General features: G+C 37.6%; 1 protein-coding gene and 1 pseudogene across 2 annotated transcripts; one reads left to right on the top strand and one right to left on the bottom strand.

Annotated features, from left to right (window-relative positions):
* Positions 1–3,758: 3,758 nt before the first annotated feature.
* On the bottom strand, positions 3,759–7,084 carry LOC104611363 (uncharacterized; annotated as a pseudogene).
* Positions 7,085–12,717: 5,633 nt separating this feature from the next.
* On the top strand, positions 12,718–16,029 carry LOC148790182 (coniferyl alcohol acyltransferase-like). 2 transcript variants are annotated; one of them, XM_088892343.1, is made up of 2 exons: positions 12,718–13,179; positions 14,877–16,029. In XM_088892343.1, the coding sequence occupies exons 1-2, from the start codon at positions 12,760–12,762 to the stop codon at positions 15,864–15,866; spliced, it is 1,410 nt and encodes a 469-aa protein (XP_088748469.1). In that variant the 5' UTR covers positions 12,718–12,759; the 3' UTR covers positions 15,867–16,029. The 2 variants fall into 2 exon arrangements, with proteins under 2 accessions (XP_088748469.1, XP_088748470.1); XM_088892344.1 differs by having other exon boundaries at positions 12,724–13,162.
* The last annotated feature ends 797 nt before the right edge of the window (positions 16,030–16,826 follow it).

The raw sequence follows: 16,826 nt of genomic DNA, 5'->3' as shown, positions 1-16,826 counted from the left end.
GGCACTATGGTGATAAACTAATTAAATTGATTTAGTAATTAATAAATGCATTTTAATAATTTTACACCAAATGTCAAGGGAGGTTTTTGTAGAGGTCAAATTATAAGGGAGGTTTAAGTAGTTCATCTATTAATCTAAGTTAATTATTTCAATTAATAGTAATTTTTATTTTCATAATAACTTATTGGTTTTTAATGATAATGATTTGTATTAATTGTTAACTGTAATTATTAAATAGGGTAAAAGATTTAAACATGCCTTGAGCTAAATGTACGCTGAGCTTTTTAAAAAGACTTAAATATATTTCATGACTTTTTTATCCTTCATCTTTCCTTCAAATTTTAAAAATATACCATAAGGTTTTCAAATTCATGTGGCTAATGGACAACAAGGCATACCAGGCCCTCTCGCTCTCTATCTCTGTCTTATCTCTTCCATGTATAATTAGCTCTGATTTCTAACTGGCGTAGTATATATATTCTCATCCTTTGCTTTTTGTTTGCTCTTTTAAATCTAACGCATCTCATGAATAATATTTGAATCCTGTAGAGGTTCCACTGATTACTGGAAGTTGAGAAAAACTAGAAGCAACCGTGATTCAGGCGGTAAACATGAAGATTTGATTATTATATCTACTCAATCAATCTTAACCAGTATCTCTTCCCTCTTGATCACTCTCAACTCAAATGCAGCGGCCCTCTAGTCTATGGTTTTTAAAACTGACCTGGGAACCGAATCAGTCAGGGATCTAGTTATTAGGTCAAACGGTCAGTCCGTTCTGACAAAAAAATAAAAAAAAATAAAAAACAGTTAAAATCGTTTGAATGCTTTGAATGATTAACCGTCTGAATTAGTGGTTTATTGACCAAAATCAACTGTTTTTTTGAGAAATTTCGATTTTAAGAAAAAACGAAACCAATCATCTGACGGATTCCCAGTTTTTCCGGTCCAGTTCAGTTTAAAAAACCATGCTCTAGCCGTACGCCTGTATGAGCTTCCCTCCTTAAATCAAATTCCCGAATAACTTGGCCATGAGTAAGTTCCATTTTTGTTTCTTCTTGATTCCCTTCCCTGAGCCACATTCACTTGATTGTTTCTATTCTTGCAAATCCAGCAACCCACGTTCCTACTGTATGCTGGCGTGTCTTATGATAAAGCGTGGTTTTGTTTCCTTTGGGTTTAATTTTTGATTTCTCATCCACCGAACCAAAATCAAGTCTACTCAGTTTTTTCCTATTTCGCCCAATCAATGTTGTTGGCTTTGTTTTAAACTTTTAATTTTTTTCTTCTTCTTCTTCCTGCCTAGAAGGGTAAAATAGGATTTTTAAAAATTTCAATGACTTAAAACATGCCTTTTCATTAATGGAGGGTATGTATAAGTCCAATTGGGTCAATTTGTGAAAAACTCAAGGTATTTTAAGTCAATTTGTGAAAAATCAGGGTGTATGGTCTTTTACCCTATTAAACATCCTTCATATAGTAGTTATCTAAAGTATGTCTGGCAACTAGGTGGGGCACCCCCTCCTCCTTGCCTCGTAGCTAAGATACCCTACCCCTACATTGTCCCCAATGGTAGGGCAAGTTTGGGGCAGAGCACCCACAATCCCAAATTTTCTTTGCCCACCTAAAATTACATCTAATTTGGGGGTATTTTGAAATAGAATTATGAGAATTTAGAAATTGGATATGGCAATTTGAGAGTATTTTAAAAATAGAATTATGGGATCCTAAGGTTTTAGGAATTTAGGAGAGATTCAGGGGTATTATGGAAATTAATATTAAACATAGGATATTTTACTAATTACCATTGGATTTGGGGTAGGGATGGCAATTTTCCTTGTCGCCACTAGGTACTTGGCTTCCTCAACCTAATGGGGTCGATGATGGACATTGCCTTCGTGGGGACAGGGATTGATAGTGATATTCAACTGGGGATGGGGAGTGAATTCCCTACCCCATCTAGACCCTAATTATATAATTATATATAATATTATTTATATTATATATATAAATATATTTAAAATATTTTATATTTTAAAAAATGCTTGTTATTTTAAGTAAATGTATTTCATAAAAATAATTTAATTTAAAAATCTTAGGGATTTAGGTTCCAGAAGGGGAATCTGTCTCCATCGGTGATTAGGGATGGAGGGTCATTTCTATCCTTGATGGGTTCGAGGTCAGGGATAGGGAGTATGGTTCCTGCCTCGAACTTATCTCGTTGCTATTCTTAGTTTGGGTCAAGTTTAAGGAATTATATGAAAACCCCATCCCCAAATTGGGGAAAAAAATATTTTCCCCATCCTCGTCCCATCCCCATTTATGACTGGGGAAAACCTGTCCCCTTCGGGGTGGGGTGCCATGGTTTTATGGGAAAAATTTCCATCCCTAATCTAAACTAATATTGTCTAAATTAACCCATCATAATTAACATGAAATAAATTACTTGCCCACAAATTAATATTACTTAATTATCCAAGTTTAAGTATCTTATCTATAAGTTTAAATTGAATAATTATTAGATATGTATCTTATCTATAAGTTTAAATTAAATAATTATTAGATATGGGGTTTTCTTCTTTTAATTTTTGAACAATGGATATGGGAACTTCTTCTTTAGTAAGTACCTTACTTTTACTTAAGTTTAACTAAAGTTATCTAAATATAATTAATTAATATTTAAATTAACAAAAATCAAAATTAATTATGACAAACTTATTTAATTACTATAATTAAATATTTAAATTTGATTATTGTAATTAAATATAATTAAAATTTTCTTAACATAATTAAATTAATAATATCAAAACTAAGGTTAGCAACTTAAATAAATCACTATTATTTAAAATAATATTTAATCAAAGTAATAATGTTTAAGTTAATGTTTTACCTTATATCCATTTTAATTATACATTAATAGATAAATAGGGTGGGTTGAGATGGTGTTGATATGGAGTCGACAAAAGGGAAAAAGATGAGGGTAGGGAGGGAAATAAGAAGAGCATGTAGAATATAAATGTTGGGATGCGGGAGTTTTAGGAAAGTAGGGATTGAGAGATTGAGAGAGATTTTAAATAGTTGGAAAGTGGGATTAAGAGATTGAGATAGAGATTTTAAGAAAAAGTTTAGCCCTGTTGACATGGAAGCTTGAGAGAGCTGGAAATGGTATAAGGCAAAGAGGTAGAAACATAGGGTTGGGGTAAAGGAGAAAGGAGAAGCCATTTGATGTGGTTGTCTTTCTTTAATAAACATTAATAGATGTAGTCAAATTTAAAATTGGTTACTATAATTAAATATTTCTAAATTAATTAAATTAATAATATCAAAATTAAGGTTAATAACTTAAATAAAACACTATTATTTAAATCAAATTTAATCAAATTAATGGTATCTAAATTAATAGATGATAGGGTGGGTTGAGATGGTGGTGATATGGAATCGGCAAAATGGAAAAAAGATGAAGAAGGGTAGGGAGGGAAATAAGAAGAGAATGCTAGATATGAATGTTGGGGGTTCGCATTCTGTACACCTGTAGGTTCATCGGACGCGTGAACCCACCAATCAAAAACGGTTGAACCGGACAAAAAGGGCAAAAAATACTTGGGAGGCTAAAACCCATTTTCAAGGATTTCATTCGAAGTTTCGAACTCCCTCCCATTTCCTCCTCTCGTCTGACAAGCCCTAACCCAAAAACATCCCACCGGCAATCTCACTGTACACCGGTGATCATGGGCGCGAAATCTACCGGCGGAAAGCGGAGGAAGGTACCCTCTACAAGGATTCTTCTTCTTCTTCGTTTGCGAATTCCTGCTCAGCCAATTCATTTTGTCGTTTTGCTTGCTGTCTTGCCTCTTTAGCAAAGGCCTTTTCTGCCATGGCCAACCTTAGCTGCTCCCTTGCCTGTTCTTTCAGTCTAGAAGCTGCTAAAGCTGGTTCTTCAATGGCTGTCTTCTCTTTGGGAGAGTTTCTATCTCCATCTTTTCTCAAACTGTCATTGTTTGAATCAATTTTGTCGCCATGGTCACATGACCCAATATTTGAGAGCTGCAGCTGGGTAGCATGATTTTCGTCTGTATTTAGGAAAACCATGGTACCAAAGGTATTTGCGAGATAATTCGATGACGTAACAGCTACAGTTCCATATTGTGGCGTTGTTCCACAGTGGAAGGATTATTCCATTATGGACGTAAGAAGACGAGCTCCTTCGGCTTTTGCATTCTCGATCCAAGCCAAGGAGCTGTACTGAAATTTGTGTCACTCGATGGGCTCGGGCTTGAAGCTGTTCGAGACAGGCAAGCTACCGATTATAGTGTCTGCAACTCAGTTCTGAGACACCCAGCATTACAAGCGTCTTGGTGTTCAACGAAACTGTCAAACCTGATCAGAGAGAAATTAACACAAATGAATCAAACCTATCAGCTTACAGTTTGATCAAATGGGTACTTCAAATGGATGATGGAACATGAAAATAAAAAAATAAAATAAAAAAATAAAAAAAAAACTAGAACAAGCAGAACATTCAAGTGGCTCCTGATCTTCCTGTTTGTCTTGCAGAAGATATGTTTAACAAAAAAGGTGCACCCATCTTAAAATGAAATATATAAAGAAATCAATTAAAAAAAAGCTAGGTTTTCGTTAGAGTGGGTTTGGATTTTGGATTCAAACGGAAGATGGGGAGGGAAATCAATAAGAAAAAGATGAAAAATAAGTTATTCACCAAAGGACACTTGTGTTAAAGGAGATCCTGATCTTAAGAACTATGGCTCATCAAGTATAAATATTACTGAACTATTGACAATTTAACAAGGTACTCTCCATCAGCTGAGCTTAAGTTCTTGGGTTTGAATTTAATTGGATATATAGAAAAGAAAAATAAGAAACCCAAGAAGCAACTTCGATCAAGAGAGCGGCCTTTAGTTGTGGGTATTAAGATGAGGTTTATAATCCGATTGAACACGTATCCTTTGGAGCACTTCTCACACACCCATTGCTTGTGATTGCTGTGCTTCCTTCTGAAATGCTTCTTTATGCCGACGATATCGCCCAGTGCGTGGCAAGGGCCATGGTGTAAGTCGCTGGGTTCTGGGCAAGCAAGCACTATCTTTCGAACCTCTGGTGTCTCCCTCTTGAGTAGCTTCCATGGCACCTTTTGCCGGCGCAACTGCATCTGAAGGTTCTGGTCTCTCTGAAATCCCTGATTGCAGATCTCACGAACACAGTGGTCAGACTCCAACAACGTCTTTGAAAGAAGCCCTGTTTTTTTGCAGGTGATTGAACCGGTCTGTTCAGCAAACGGCTGAAACACCCGTTAAAGTTAGTGTTTAATCAAAATGCTGACGTGGTTGTTTTTGGTTGGTGGGTTCACGTGTCCAGTGAACCCACGGGTGCATTAAATGCGGATTCGAATGTTGGGATGTGCGAATGTTAGAAAGGTAGAGATTGAGAGATTGAGAGATTGTGAGGGATTTTAGGTAATAGGGAAGTGGGTAAAAATTTTAGGAAAGTGGGGATTGAGAGACTGAAAGAGAGATTGAATTTTAGCCCCTGCTGAGTGGCAGCTGGAGATAACTGATAATGGTATAAGGTAAAAAGGCTAGAAATGCAAGATTGGAGTAAAGGAGAAAGGAGATGCCATCCGATGTGACCATCTTTATTTTAATATATATTAATATATACCTTAGGAGAAGTTTTAGCAATATTATATTGGGAAAATTCTTGATAGGTACTGTATTTTAGGTACCCGTACTTTAAATCGTGGTAATCTAATACTCGAACTTTCAATTTGGGACAATTTGGTATCCAAACTTTCAATTTGCGACAATTTGGTACCCGATGTAAGATTTCCGTTAGAAACTCACATGTTGGGTTAAAAATTTCAAAATACTGAAAATACCCTTTACGAAAAACCCTTCTTATTTCTCCCCTGTTGTCTTCGTTTTGGGTTGAAGAACAAAAGATGTTGTCTTCGTCTTGGGTTGAACGAAGAAACCTATTTCTCCCCTGTTGTCTTCATCTTGGGTTGAACGAAGAAACCTATTTCTCCCTTGTTGTCTTGTCACTATTATCATTTGTTGATCGGTGTTTCAAGACTTTAAACTCAATCATTTATGCAAATCCTTTTCTTCGGAATCTCTTCTCTTTACCTACCAATTTTTGCAACTTCTACCAAGTAATTCTTAAAGAATATGTTTCATTTGTTCAACCCAGAATGAAGACAACAATTTTTGCAACTTCTTCCAGGTAATTCTTAAAGAATATGTTTCATTTGTTAAATCCAGAACGAAGACAACAATTTTTGCAACTTCTTCCAGCAATTTTTGTAATTTTTGTTCATATAAAACCTTTACTGGGATAATCAGAAATTTTTCTTAAAGAATAGGTTTAAACCAAACGTGGAAAGCTATTCCTTTATTCCTTGGCTTGGATAGGGATTTATTTTCTCTGTTCAAACATCAAACACTCCTATGGTTCTTGCAAGAGAAAATTTTATAGTCTGAATGTAGACTTTGTCTGTCATGAAAGAGTTATATCTACAGCCAAGTAGTTCTCATACAAGCAAACCTGGAGAGAAGAGAGAGAGAGAGAGAGAGAGAGAGAGAGAGAGAGAGCTAGAGGGAGGGGGGAATCTGATCAGCTGATCAGATTTCAGGGAGGGGAGGAGAGAGAGAGAGCTAGAGGGAGGGGGAATCTGACCAGCTGATAAAATTTCAAGGAGGGGAGGAGAGAGGAGAGAGGGAGAGGGAGAGAGGAAAGAGAGAGAGAGGAGAGATGAGAGAGAGAGAGGGAGAGCGAGAGGGAGGGGGAATTTGATCAACTGATTGCCTTTCTCTAATTAGAAATCTGAACTGGTCAGATTTCAGGGAGGGGAAGAGAGAGGAGAGAGAGAGTTGGAGGAAGGGGGAATCTGATCAGAAATCTGATCATCTAATCAGATTTCAGGGAGGGGAGGAGAGAGGAGAGCTTCATCATACAGTTGCTCAATTAATCTTGTAAGCAATTAAGGCCATTTATTTGTGTTCAAATTAATTATGAGACGCTGATTTCTTTGCATTTGATTTTATTCAGGGCAGCATACCTCCGCCATGCAATTTCTTTTAATGGGCAGTTCCCACAAACTTTTCTAATGAAGGCAATTCATCAGAAGATCATCTGGAAAGCCACATTGTAGAGCTTCATCAACTAGTAGCTGGTTTTGATTGTCACATTAAGGCTATGGAGTCCTCCCAAGAAGTAGTTACTGAAGGGTTAAAGAGCATGAGGGTCTTAGTTATTGTGTTAATTGTTGTATTTTTTGGCATGTATATGTACAAGAATTAGAGTTATATGTACAAGAAGTAGTTAATGAACTGTATTTGCCATTGCATTCAAGTTATATGTACAATAAAGTTCCAATGGTTAGTGTCCAATAATAACCGTATTCCAATTTTTTGCATATCTCCATTAGAATGGGATCACCAACTTTGCGCGTGAGATCCAATTGTTGGTTAAAGTGATGAGGAATTGCCTATCAATAATAGGTACCCTAGAACAAGTTACCTTAACAAATAATATTTCATTAATATGAGAAACAATTCTAAAGTGATCAACATTAGCATTCTCACACCAACACAAATAAGGGGACCACACCCATTCAACATTAGTATTCTTGTAAAGTCATACCATCACCATTTACAAAAAATGTGGAAGCAAAAATTAAGCAACAGTTCTTCCACAATATGTCTAAATGATGTGGTTATCATATTAACACCAACCTATAAAACATTGCTCCCTCATCCACCATTCAAAAAATAAAAGAACAAAAAAACCATAAACTACAATTGCAAATGTGTTTTAATTATCCTTTATGTAGTAGCTTTATGGTTAGAAGCCCACGCATATCAATATCCATCCAATAGTCCCTGTATCATTAATGGAATAAGTCAGTATTTGAGCAAATACATTTCAACAAAATCATACAAGCATTAAATTCAATACTCATACAAGCATTAAGTTCAATTAACTCATACAGGCAAACTTGGAAAGAGGAGAGAGAGAGAGAGGGAGAGCTAGAGGGGGAAATCTGATCAACTCATTAGATTTCTAGTTAGAAATCTGATCAGCTGATTAGATTTCTGGGAGGGGAGGAGAGAGGAGAGAGGAAAGGGAGAGGAGAAAGAGAGAGGAGAGAGAGGAGAAAGAGAGGAGTGAGGAAAGAGAGAGAGAGAGGGGGGGGAGAGCTAGAGGGTGGGGGTTGATCAGATTCACTTGATCAGATTTCAGGGAGGGGAGGAGAGAGGAGTGAGAGAGGAGAAAGAGAGAGGGAGAGCTAGAGGGAGGGGGGAGCTGATCAGATTTCAGGGAGGGGAGGAGAGAGGAAAGAGAAAGGAGAGAAAGAGCTAGAGGGAGGGGGAATCTAATCAGTTGATCAAATTTTAGGGAGGGGGAGAGAGGAGAGAGGAAAGTGAGGAAAGAGAGAGGAGAAAGAGAGGAGAGAGGAAAGAGAGAGAGGAGAGAGAGAGAGGAGAGAGAGAGAGAGAGAGGGAGAGCTAGAGGGAGGGGGGATCTGATCAATTTCTAATCAGAAACCTAATCACCTAAATAGATTTCAGGGAGGGGAGGAGATGGGAGAGAGAGAGATAGAGATAGGAGAAAGAGAGAGGGAGAGCTAGAGGGAGGGGGAATCTGATTAGCTTATCAGATTTCAGGGAGGGGAAGAGAAAGAGGAGAGAGAGAGAGAGGAGGAAGAGAGGAGGGAGGAAGGAGAGGGAGGAGGGAGAGAGAGAGAGAGAGGGAGAGCTAAAGGGAGGGGGGAATCTGATCAACTTGTTAGAAATCTGATCACCTTATCATATTTTAGGGAGGGGAGGAGAGAGGAGAGAGAGAGGGAGAGCTAGAGGGAGGGGGAATCTGATCAACTGAGTCAGAAATCTGATTAGTTGACTGGATTTTAGGGAGGGGAGGAGAGAGGAGAGAGAAAGAGAGGCGATAGGAAAGAGAATGCTAGATATGAACGTTGGGGGCTCGCATTTTGTGCACCTGTGGGTTCACTGGACGCATGAACCACCAACCAAAAACGGTTGAACTGGACACAAAAGGGCAAAAAATACTTGGAAGGCTAAAACCCATTTTCAAGGATTTCATTCGAAGTTTCAAACTCCCTCCCATTTTCTCCTCTCCTCTGACAAGCCCTAACCCAAAAACATCCCACCGGCAATCTCACTGTACACCAGATTCTAGTTCTCTCTCTCCTCTCTCTTTCTCCTCTCTCCTCCCCTCCCTAAAATTTGATAAACTGATCAAATTCCCCCTCCCTCTAGCTCTCCCTCCCTCTCTCTCCTCTGTCCCCCTCCCTCTAGCTCTCTCTCTTTTCTCTCTCCTCTCTTCTCCCCTCCTTGAAATCTGATTAGCTGATCAGATTCCCCCTCCCTCTAGCTCTCCCTCTAGCTCTCCTCTCTCTTTCTCCTCTCTCTCTTTCCTCTCTCTTGCCCTCCCTGAAATCTGATCATCTAATCAGATTCTCCCTCCCTCTAGCTCTCTCTCTCCTCTTTCCTCCCCTCCCTGAAATCTAATTAGCTGATCAGATTTCCCCTCCCTCTCTCTCTCCTCTCTCCCCCTCCCTCTAGCTCTCTCTCTCTCTCTCCTCTCCCCCTTCCTATATCTGATTTGTGGATTTACTCTCTTTCATATAGATCGGAACCACATCATCCTTACAAACAAACAAAACACAGGTAGATGTGAAGCAAAAGTAATCAAAGTTAGAAGATAAGACCCAAGTTAGAATTTCATCTCACCATCAAGAGCCATGCATATTATTGTGTAGGAGGACCACCATCCATGTTAAAGCTCTCCTGCAACAATGTTCATCCACCAAGGTTAGTTAATATCTGTGTCCAAACTCTTGTCTCTAAATTGGCATAAAATGGTAATGAGTAAGAATCCTACTCATTTACATGAACAACATCTCCCCATGAATGATAACTTATAAATATGAAAGATATTCACAATGTATAGTTATAATGTCCTATGAGTAGGAGATCCAAGCTTGTTTCTAATCGGTTTCTATTCTTGGGGCAAGTCTCAAGCCTTGAAATACTTGCCACTTGTACAAAAATAGACCCTCTGCGTGTGAGGATTTTCTAGCAGAAAAAAATTACAACTTTGAATTGCTACCATTAATTGGGAAATCACCAAACATGGCGTGGCTGATGGATGTAGATTGCTAAAAATGAACACAGATCTATGCAGTGGATTGTATGCATGGATGGGCCATATCATCTCTCTACATGGCAGAAATATGATAGGTCGTGTAGGAAAAATGATCCCAATAAGATTTTTTTTTTAATTTTCACACTATATTATTTTAATTTCAATTTGAACTGCAAGAATCAGGTCCTGATGTGCCCACAACAAAAAACTGTTCTAACATCTGTTCGCGTGTCACGTAAATGGTGGGTCCCAATCTCACGGTGAGATGTATGGCCACAGATCATGTTAGAACGTATTATACGTCTTGAAGCAAGAGTAATTAGAAAATAATTAAAATAACTAGTTAATGACCAGTCACTGTAGTTGTTGGTACGGGGAAACATACAGCATTTTGTTTGGGATTCATACATTTGATAAGTTGGGTTGGACTTTTTTTAGTTGAGTTAGGAAACTTAATCATATTTGCTCTAATTTGATGGATAAAACTCAATTATTATATATTATCTAAAAGTTCTTTCGAAGCTATAGAGATTTGGTTGACTGAAATTAAAATGAAATCCCAAACCACTACTCCATTAAAAAGTTTAAATTTTTGGGCAACTACCCTGTGATCTATTCTGTTGAGCTAGATGCTCAATATTCACGGGGAGATATTCCCAACACAGGGTGAGATGTGGCTGAGATTAGTGGGTCCCGTAGGAAAAATGATTCCAATAAGAGTTTTTTTTTTTTTTTTTAACTATCACACTATATTATTTTAATTTCAATTTGAACTGCAAGAATCAGGCCCTGATGTGCTCACAACAAAAAACTGTCCAATACGTTCTAACATCATCTGTGTTCGCGTGTCACGTAAATGGTGGGTCCCAATCTCACGGTGAGATGTATGGCCACAGATGATGTTAGAACGTATTATGCATCTTGAATCAAGAGTAGTTAGAAAATAATTAAAATAACTAGTTAATGACCAGTCCCTGTACAGCATTTTGTTTGGGATTTATACATTTGATAAGTTAGGTTGGACTTTTTTTAGTTGAGTTAGGAAACTTAATCATATTTGCTCTAATGATGGATAAAAATCAATTATTATATATTATCTAAAAGTTCTTTCGAAGCTGTAGAGATTTGGTTGACTGAAATTAAAATGAACTCCCAACTACTACTCCATTAAAAAGTTTAAATTTTTGGGCAACTACCCTGTGATCTATTCTGTTGAGCTGGCTGAGATTGGTGTGAAGTGCACTCTTGAGGAACAGATCCCAATTCTATTCTATTACCTTCTAACAAAATTAAATATGACCTTACCAAAAACACCTGCAACAAATTCTAGTGGCATCAATTGACGATTTGAAGCTAAACAACGGGATATTCTCTTTGTATCCCCCCTCCTAAAAAAAAATAAATAAATAAATAAATTATAAATAACAAATTAGGTTAACAAAATCAAGGAGGTACATCCTAGAGGTTCCATTTCTGATTCCACGAATCCACTACACAAAAACTTACAGCATCTTTGAATAGCAAAGGACATCACAGATGACATGGCCTTCAATTCCATTTTTAGTCAGATTTGATTTGTTGTTAAAATGTATGAGGTAAGTTTTTAATCAGAGTTAAAATTTATTTATCCTTTTTTTAAATGAAAAATTAACCATGCATTTGAAAGAGAAACGTTATTATCTAAAAGTACATACATACATACATACATACATGTAATAGATGGCTTTTGTTGCTTTCTCCACTTGGTTATGTAAATATAAGGTTGTGTTTGATAGATACATGTATAGCACATACCACCTATGTTGTTGAGCAAATTAAAATATAGCACATACCACCTATGTATAGCACATACCACCTATATATATTCATAAATATATAGTATATATTTTTCTAACCTTTCAATATTTGTTGACATAAATGGTGTTTCATACTTCCTGTGTTGTTGAGGAAATCAGAGTAGGTGGCATTCGACCCCACCTAGCTAGGTGGATTTCCGGCCCATTGCCCTTTTGACTTTGTCATATATGTCGACATTGGTGGTATTTGGTACCACCTATGCTGTTCAGGAAATTAGAATTTAATACAATGACTTACCAATAATTCTTTGGTCTTCTCCTCCCCTATTTGTTTCGTTCTACGAATCCAGATCTGCTGACCACAATATATTGTTGATCATGTTCATCCAACTGTGTATATGGAACATCGGTTGTGTTGTGGTCATGGATATTTCATATGGTGTGACTGAATGAGGTTGGCCGGTGATTAATAGATCCGACTCTCATGTTCCTGTTATTATTGTATATATAATATTAAGTAGTCATTTACAAAATTTAAGAGGTTCCTGGTTTCAGAATAAAAACAAGTTCAATATTAAGAGATTCCAGAGCTGAAATTCAACTGGTGGTTGTTGGAGTGATGGTGCCTGTACCAGCTCAATATATAATAACTCAATAATTAATAAGTTCAATTTGCCTTATAGAATTATATTATTAGCTCTTTCTGTTGTTATAAATTTCCAATTATCACATTGAAAAGTCCACAGCATATTTCTCTCTCTCTCTCTCTGGTACCGTCATGGGTGGTAGCGACTTTTCAGTAAGTTTGAAGAGCAAAGAGGTGGTGGCAGCGGTGTTGCCCATGCAGGAACACTGGCTGCCCCTCTCGAACCTGGACTTACTGCTGCCACCCGTTGATGTGGGAGTTTTCTTCTGTTATCAGAGATCATCAGCAACTAAAGGAAACAACCTCACCTTTAGATCGATGGTTAGCATTCTCAAGAGAGCACTGGCTGAAGCCCTCGTGTCGTACTATGCGTTTGCGGGTGAGGTTGTCACCAACTCCGTCGGCGAGCCGGAGCTCCTCTGCAACAATCGAGGGGTGGATTTCATGGAAGCTTATGCCGACATCCATCTTCAAGATGTCCAGTTCTATGATCCAGACACTAGTATTGCAAAGCTTGTTCCCCATAAGAAGCAAGGTGTGCTTTGCGTTCAGGTGCTTCTTCTTTTTCCTTTTTTTTTTCTTCTTCTTATTTTTGGGTACAGACTGATCTCTGTCTCAGCAGCCTCAACATCGTGCAGTATTGCAGTTTGGGTTCGTGCGCACAACTTTTTTACCATATTCTAACTAAGATATACTGTTTTTGTTTACATAAAACTCAAATATTCTTTTAAGTTCAAGACCCGTTCCCACCCCATTCCCAAAGCCCGTCCTTGTCCCAAAATTGTTTTTTAAGTAAGGTAAAAATTGACATCCCTAAATTCTTGGGGGTGATTCAAATTAAACCCTATAACGTTCCATGGCACCAAAAATATTAAAAAGACTTCCCAGCTAGACCGGTAGGGAAGTAGGGAATTTTTCCTTACGCATACAACCCCATCTATGGTGTGGGGTTGTGAAATTTATCAAGAACTTTCCTTGGACTTAGTTTCTCTCTTATTTGATCTATCAAATTAATTAATCCACATATGGCTGACCATGACTATATTGAGTTGGCCTCCTGTTCAACAGTTAGGATCTACTGACCATACTTGCTGAGGTGTGCATGTGGGGCGCACCCATTAACGGGGATGAAAATTTCCCCATCCTTGTGTCCCGATGTGGGAAAATTATCCCCATCCCCGGCCCAATCAGGGCGGAACTCGATGGAGATCGGGAAAACAGGGAAAATTGCATGCCATGCATCCTTAATTTGTAAGGGCTAATTTTCTTGAAATTAATCACAACAAAGAAAGCTGTTCATGTCACAAAATTGCTCCTAAATCAAATTGCTGAAGTCCTATAATCGTGTGAATCTTTTGTTTTATGTAATCCTCTCTTTGGTCTCTGCGTGAGACAAGGTTATTATTTTTTGAATCCAAACAAGGTTAATATTTTCTTTCGGTACGTCATCATTAATTGTAAAGAGGAGGGTGTTCTTTCTATCAAACTATAAATATGGAAATCTCAAGTCACATGCCTTTTTTCTTTTAAAGTTTCTACCAGAACAGCTTAATTAAAAGAGAACTTCTACGGGCCATTTTAGTTGGGAGTGACAACGGTATCCCACAATTTGGTTTCAAATTCCAGATTTGACATGATTGAATTGAATTTGGCTATGATCTGATTTGATTTGACAAATATCTCAATTCGACCGATTATATAATTTATATAATATAATATAAAATATTTAATTATTTTAGTTAAGATATATAATATTTAAATTATATAAATAGTTTATATATTTTATATAAATAAAACATTTATATTATATATTAATTATCTAAAATAATTAATCATCGAATTTGAATTCGATTATTTGTTTTATATCTTGCAGCATTAATTTGCAAATTAATATATACAAATTATCAATATTTGTTCCTTTGGTCAGAGCTTCAACTCCATTTGTTCCCAATTTGAAAGTACATATATCTGTCATCCCATTTGATAGTAACCACTGTGCTTCTATTCTTGCAATCCACATAAGCCTGGTTCATTCCAAACTTGTATTTGATGAGTTTTGCTGAATAGTTAGTAACCTTGTTTCCACCAATTCCACTTATCAAAGTATAAGTCATAAAACACTGAGTACCCTAGGAGTAGAAAAGGTTTGAAAGATAGAAACTTGCTTAGAATTGAATTTGGTTACGAAATTAATATTTGTATTAATTTGTGATGTGCTGAAAATTAAGCTCGTTAATTTGTATGAACAGGCAACGGAGCTCAAATGTGGAGGTCTTGTGGTGGCATGCACATTTGATCACCGAGTAGCAGATGCCTATTCCGCCAACATGTTTTTTGTGTCATGGGCGGAGATTGCTCAAGCAAAACCGATATCCATCACTCCATCTTTCCGTCGGTCCCTACTAAATCCTAGAAAACCTGCAGGATGTTATGATCCATCCCTTGATGAAATGTACATACCCATATCAATGTTGCCTCCTCCTCCTACAGTTGCTGAACTTGGAGTTCATGATGATCATCTCATAAGTCGCATCTACTATGTCACAGCTCAGGATATTGACCGGCTTCAGTCGCAGGCTAACTCTAATGGCTATAAAAAGAGAAGCAAAATAGAGTCGTTTAGTGCATTCTTGTGGAAGATGGTTGCCAAAAGCTCCAATGACGATGCCAAGAGATGCAAAATGGGTATTGTGGTTGATGGGCGGAGGAGATTAAGCATGGATGGTGAAGGCAAAACAACATGCTCAATGGATACCTACTTCGGGAATGTCCTTTCCATTCCTTTCGGGGATGAGAGTGTTAGTGAGCTTAAGACAAGGCCATTGAATTGGGTGGCAGGCGTGGTGCATAACTACTTGAAAGATGCAGTCACTAAGGAGCATTTCCTGGGTTTGATTGATTGGGTGGAAGATCATCGGCCAGAGCCAGCATTAGCCAAGATATATTGTAGCAGACGTAATATGGATGGACCGACGTTTGTGGTGTCCTCTGGGCAGCGGTTCCCTGTAGGGATGGTGGATTTCGGGTGGGGCAGCCCCATATTTGGGTCCTACCATTTTCCATGGCAAGGTGAGGCTGGGTACGTTATGCCCATGCCCAGTTCAAGAGGGAATGGTGACTGGATTGTCTATATGCACATGCCGAAAGGGCAGCTGGAGTTCTTGGAGGCTGAGGCTGCTGATGTCTTTAGGCCATTGACGCGTGGTTATCTCAAGTTGTCCATGAAGGATCTGGAGTAGTTGTTTTACATACTTATGTGTGTTTGTTGCAATGATCTAGTTATGAATCTTATGACTTTGTTGAAGATGGGAAGTTATATATGTATATAGATATAATACAATATCGATCATCACTGTTTTTCGGTCGAATAAAATTAAAGGAAAATGCTTGTTGTGTGTCCCCTACGTACCATAGTCAGTCGCTGATAATTTGAAGGTATATATGTATATATAGGTTTGTTTTCTTTATTGAAAAGTAACAAAAAAGAGAATATATTTTTATTATTCTTATAAGTTAAATTATATATATTTTTTTTTGTTGGGTTTGATTAGAGTTCAAATCATGGTTTTCAAAATCAGACTGGACCGGATGGTCGGACCGAATATCCAGGAACCGGTCAGGTGACCGGTTTCAATTTTCCTCAAAATTAGATTTTCTTCAAAAATTATTGATTTTGGTTAACAAACCGCTGATACGGACGGTTAACTGTTCGAGTGGTTTTGACAATTTTTTATTTTTTTATTAAAACGGGCTAACTGTTTGACCCGATAACCGGACCCCTGATGGGATCGGTGGGATCTGATTCCTCCATTACGACCAGCCAGTGACCATACAAGGAGATCAATTTGAATGAGAATGATTCAACACACCAAGTTTCGTAGTTGGGTTCAACATATTGGGTTGATAAAATAAACCCGAGTTCCCCTGATGAACTGAAGTGGCTCGATCGCCTTGTACATATCTCCCCACACCTACAGGACATGGATTCCTGGACAACACGACGTACATCTCCTCGGAAAAAAGGTATGATACACAACCCAAGACACCTGATGCTTATTTTTGCAAAACCTAATTAATGGACCAAGTAGACATCTTTTCTCAAACCATTGTTAAAAAAAAAAAACGCCTAAAATTTTATAAATCATACTTTAAAAAAGTCATTACCCAATCTAGTTTACATAAGCAAATGAGTTGTTTAG

Source organism: Nelumbo nucifera, chromosome 7 (assembly GCF_055504915.1).
Source record: "Nelumbo nucifera cultivar China Antique chromosome 7, China Antique-T2T, whole genome shotgun sequence".
Taxonomy (NCBI): Eukaryota; Viridiplantae; Streptophyta; class Magnoliopsida; order Proteales; family Nelumbonaceae; genus Nelumbo; species Nelumbo nucifera.
Note: the sequence above shows the minus strand (reverse complement) of the source record. Positions and strands in the feature narration are given on the sequence as shown.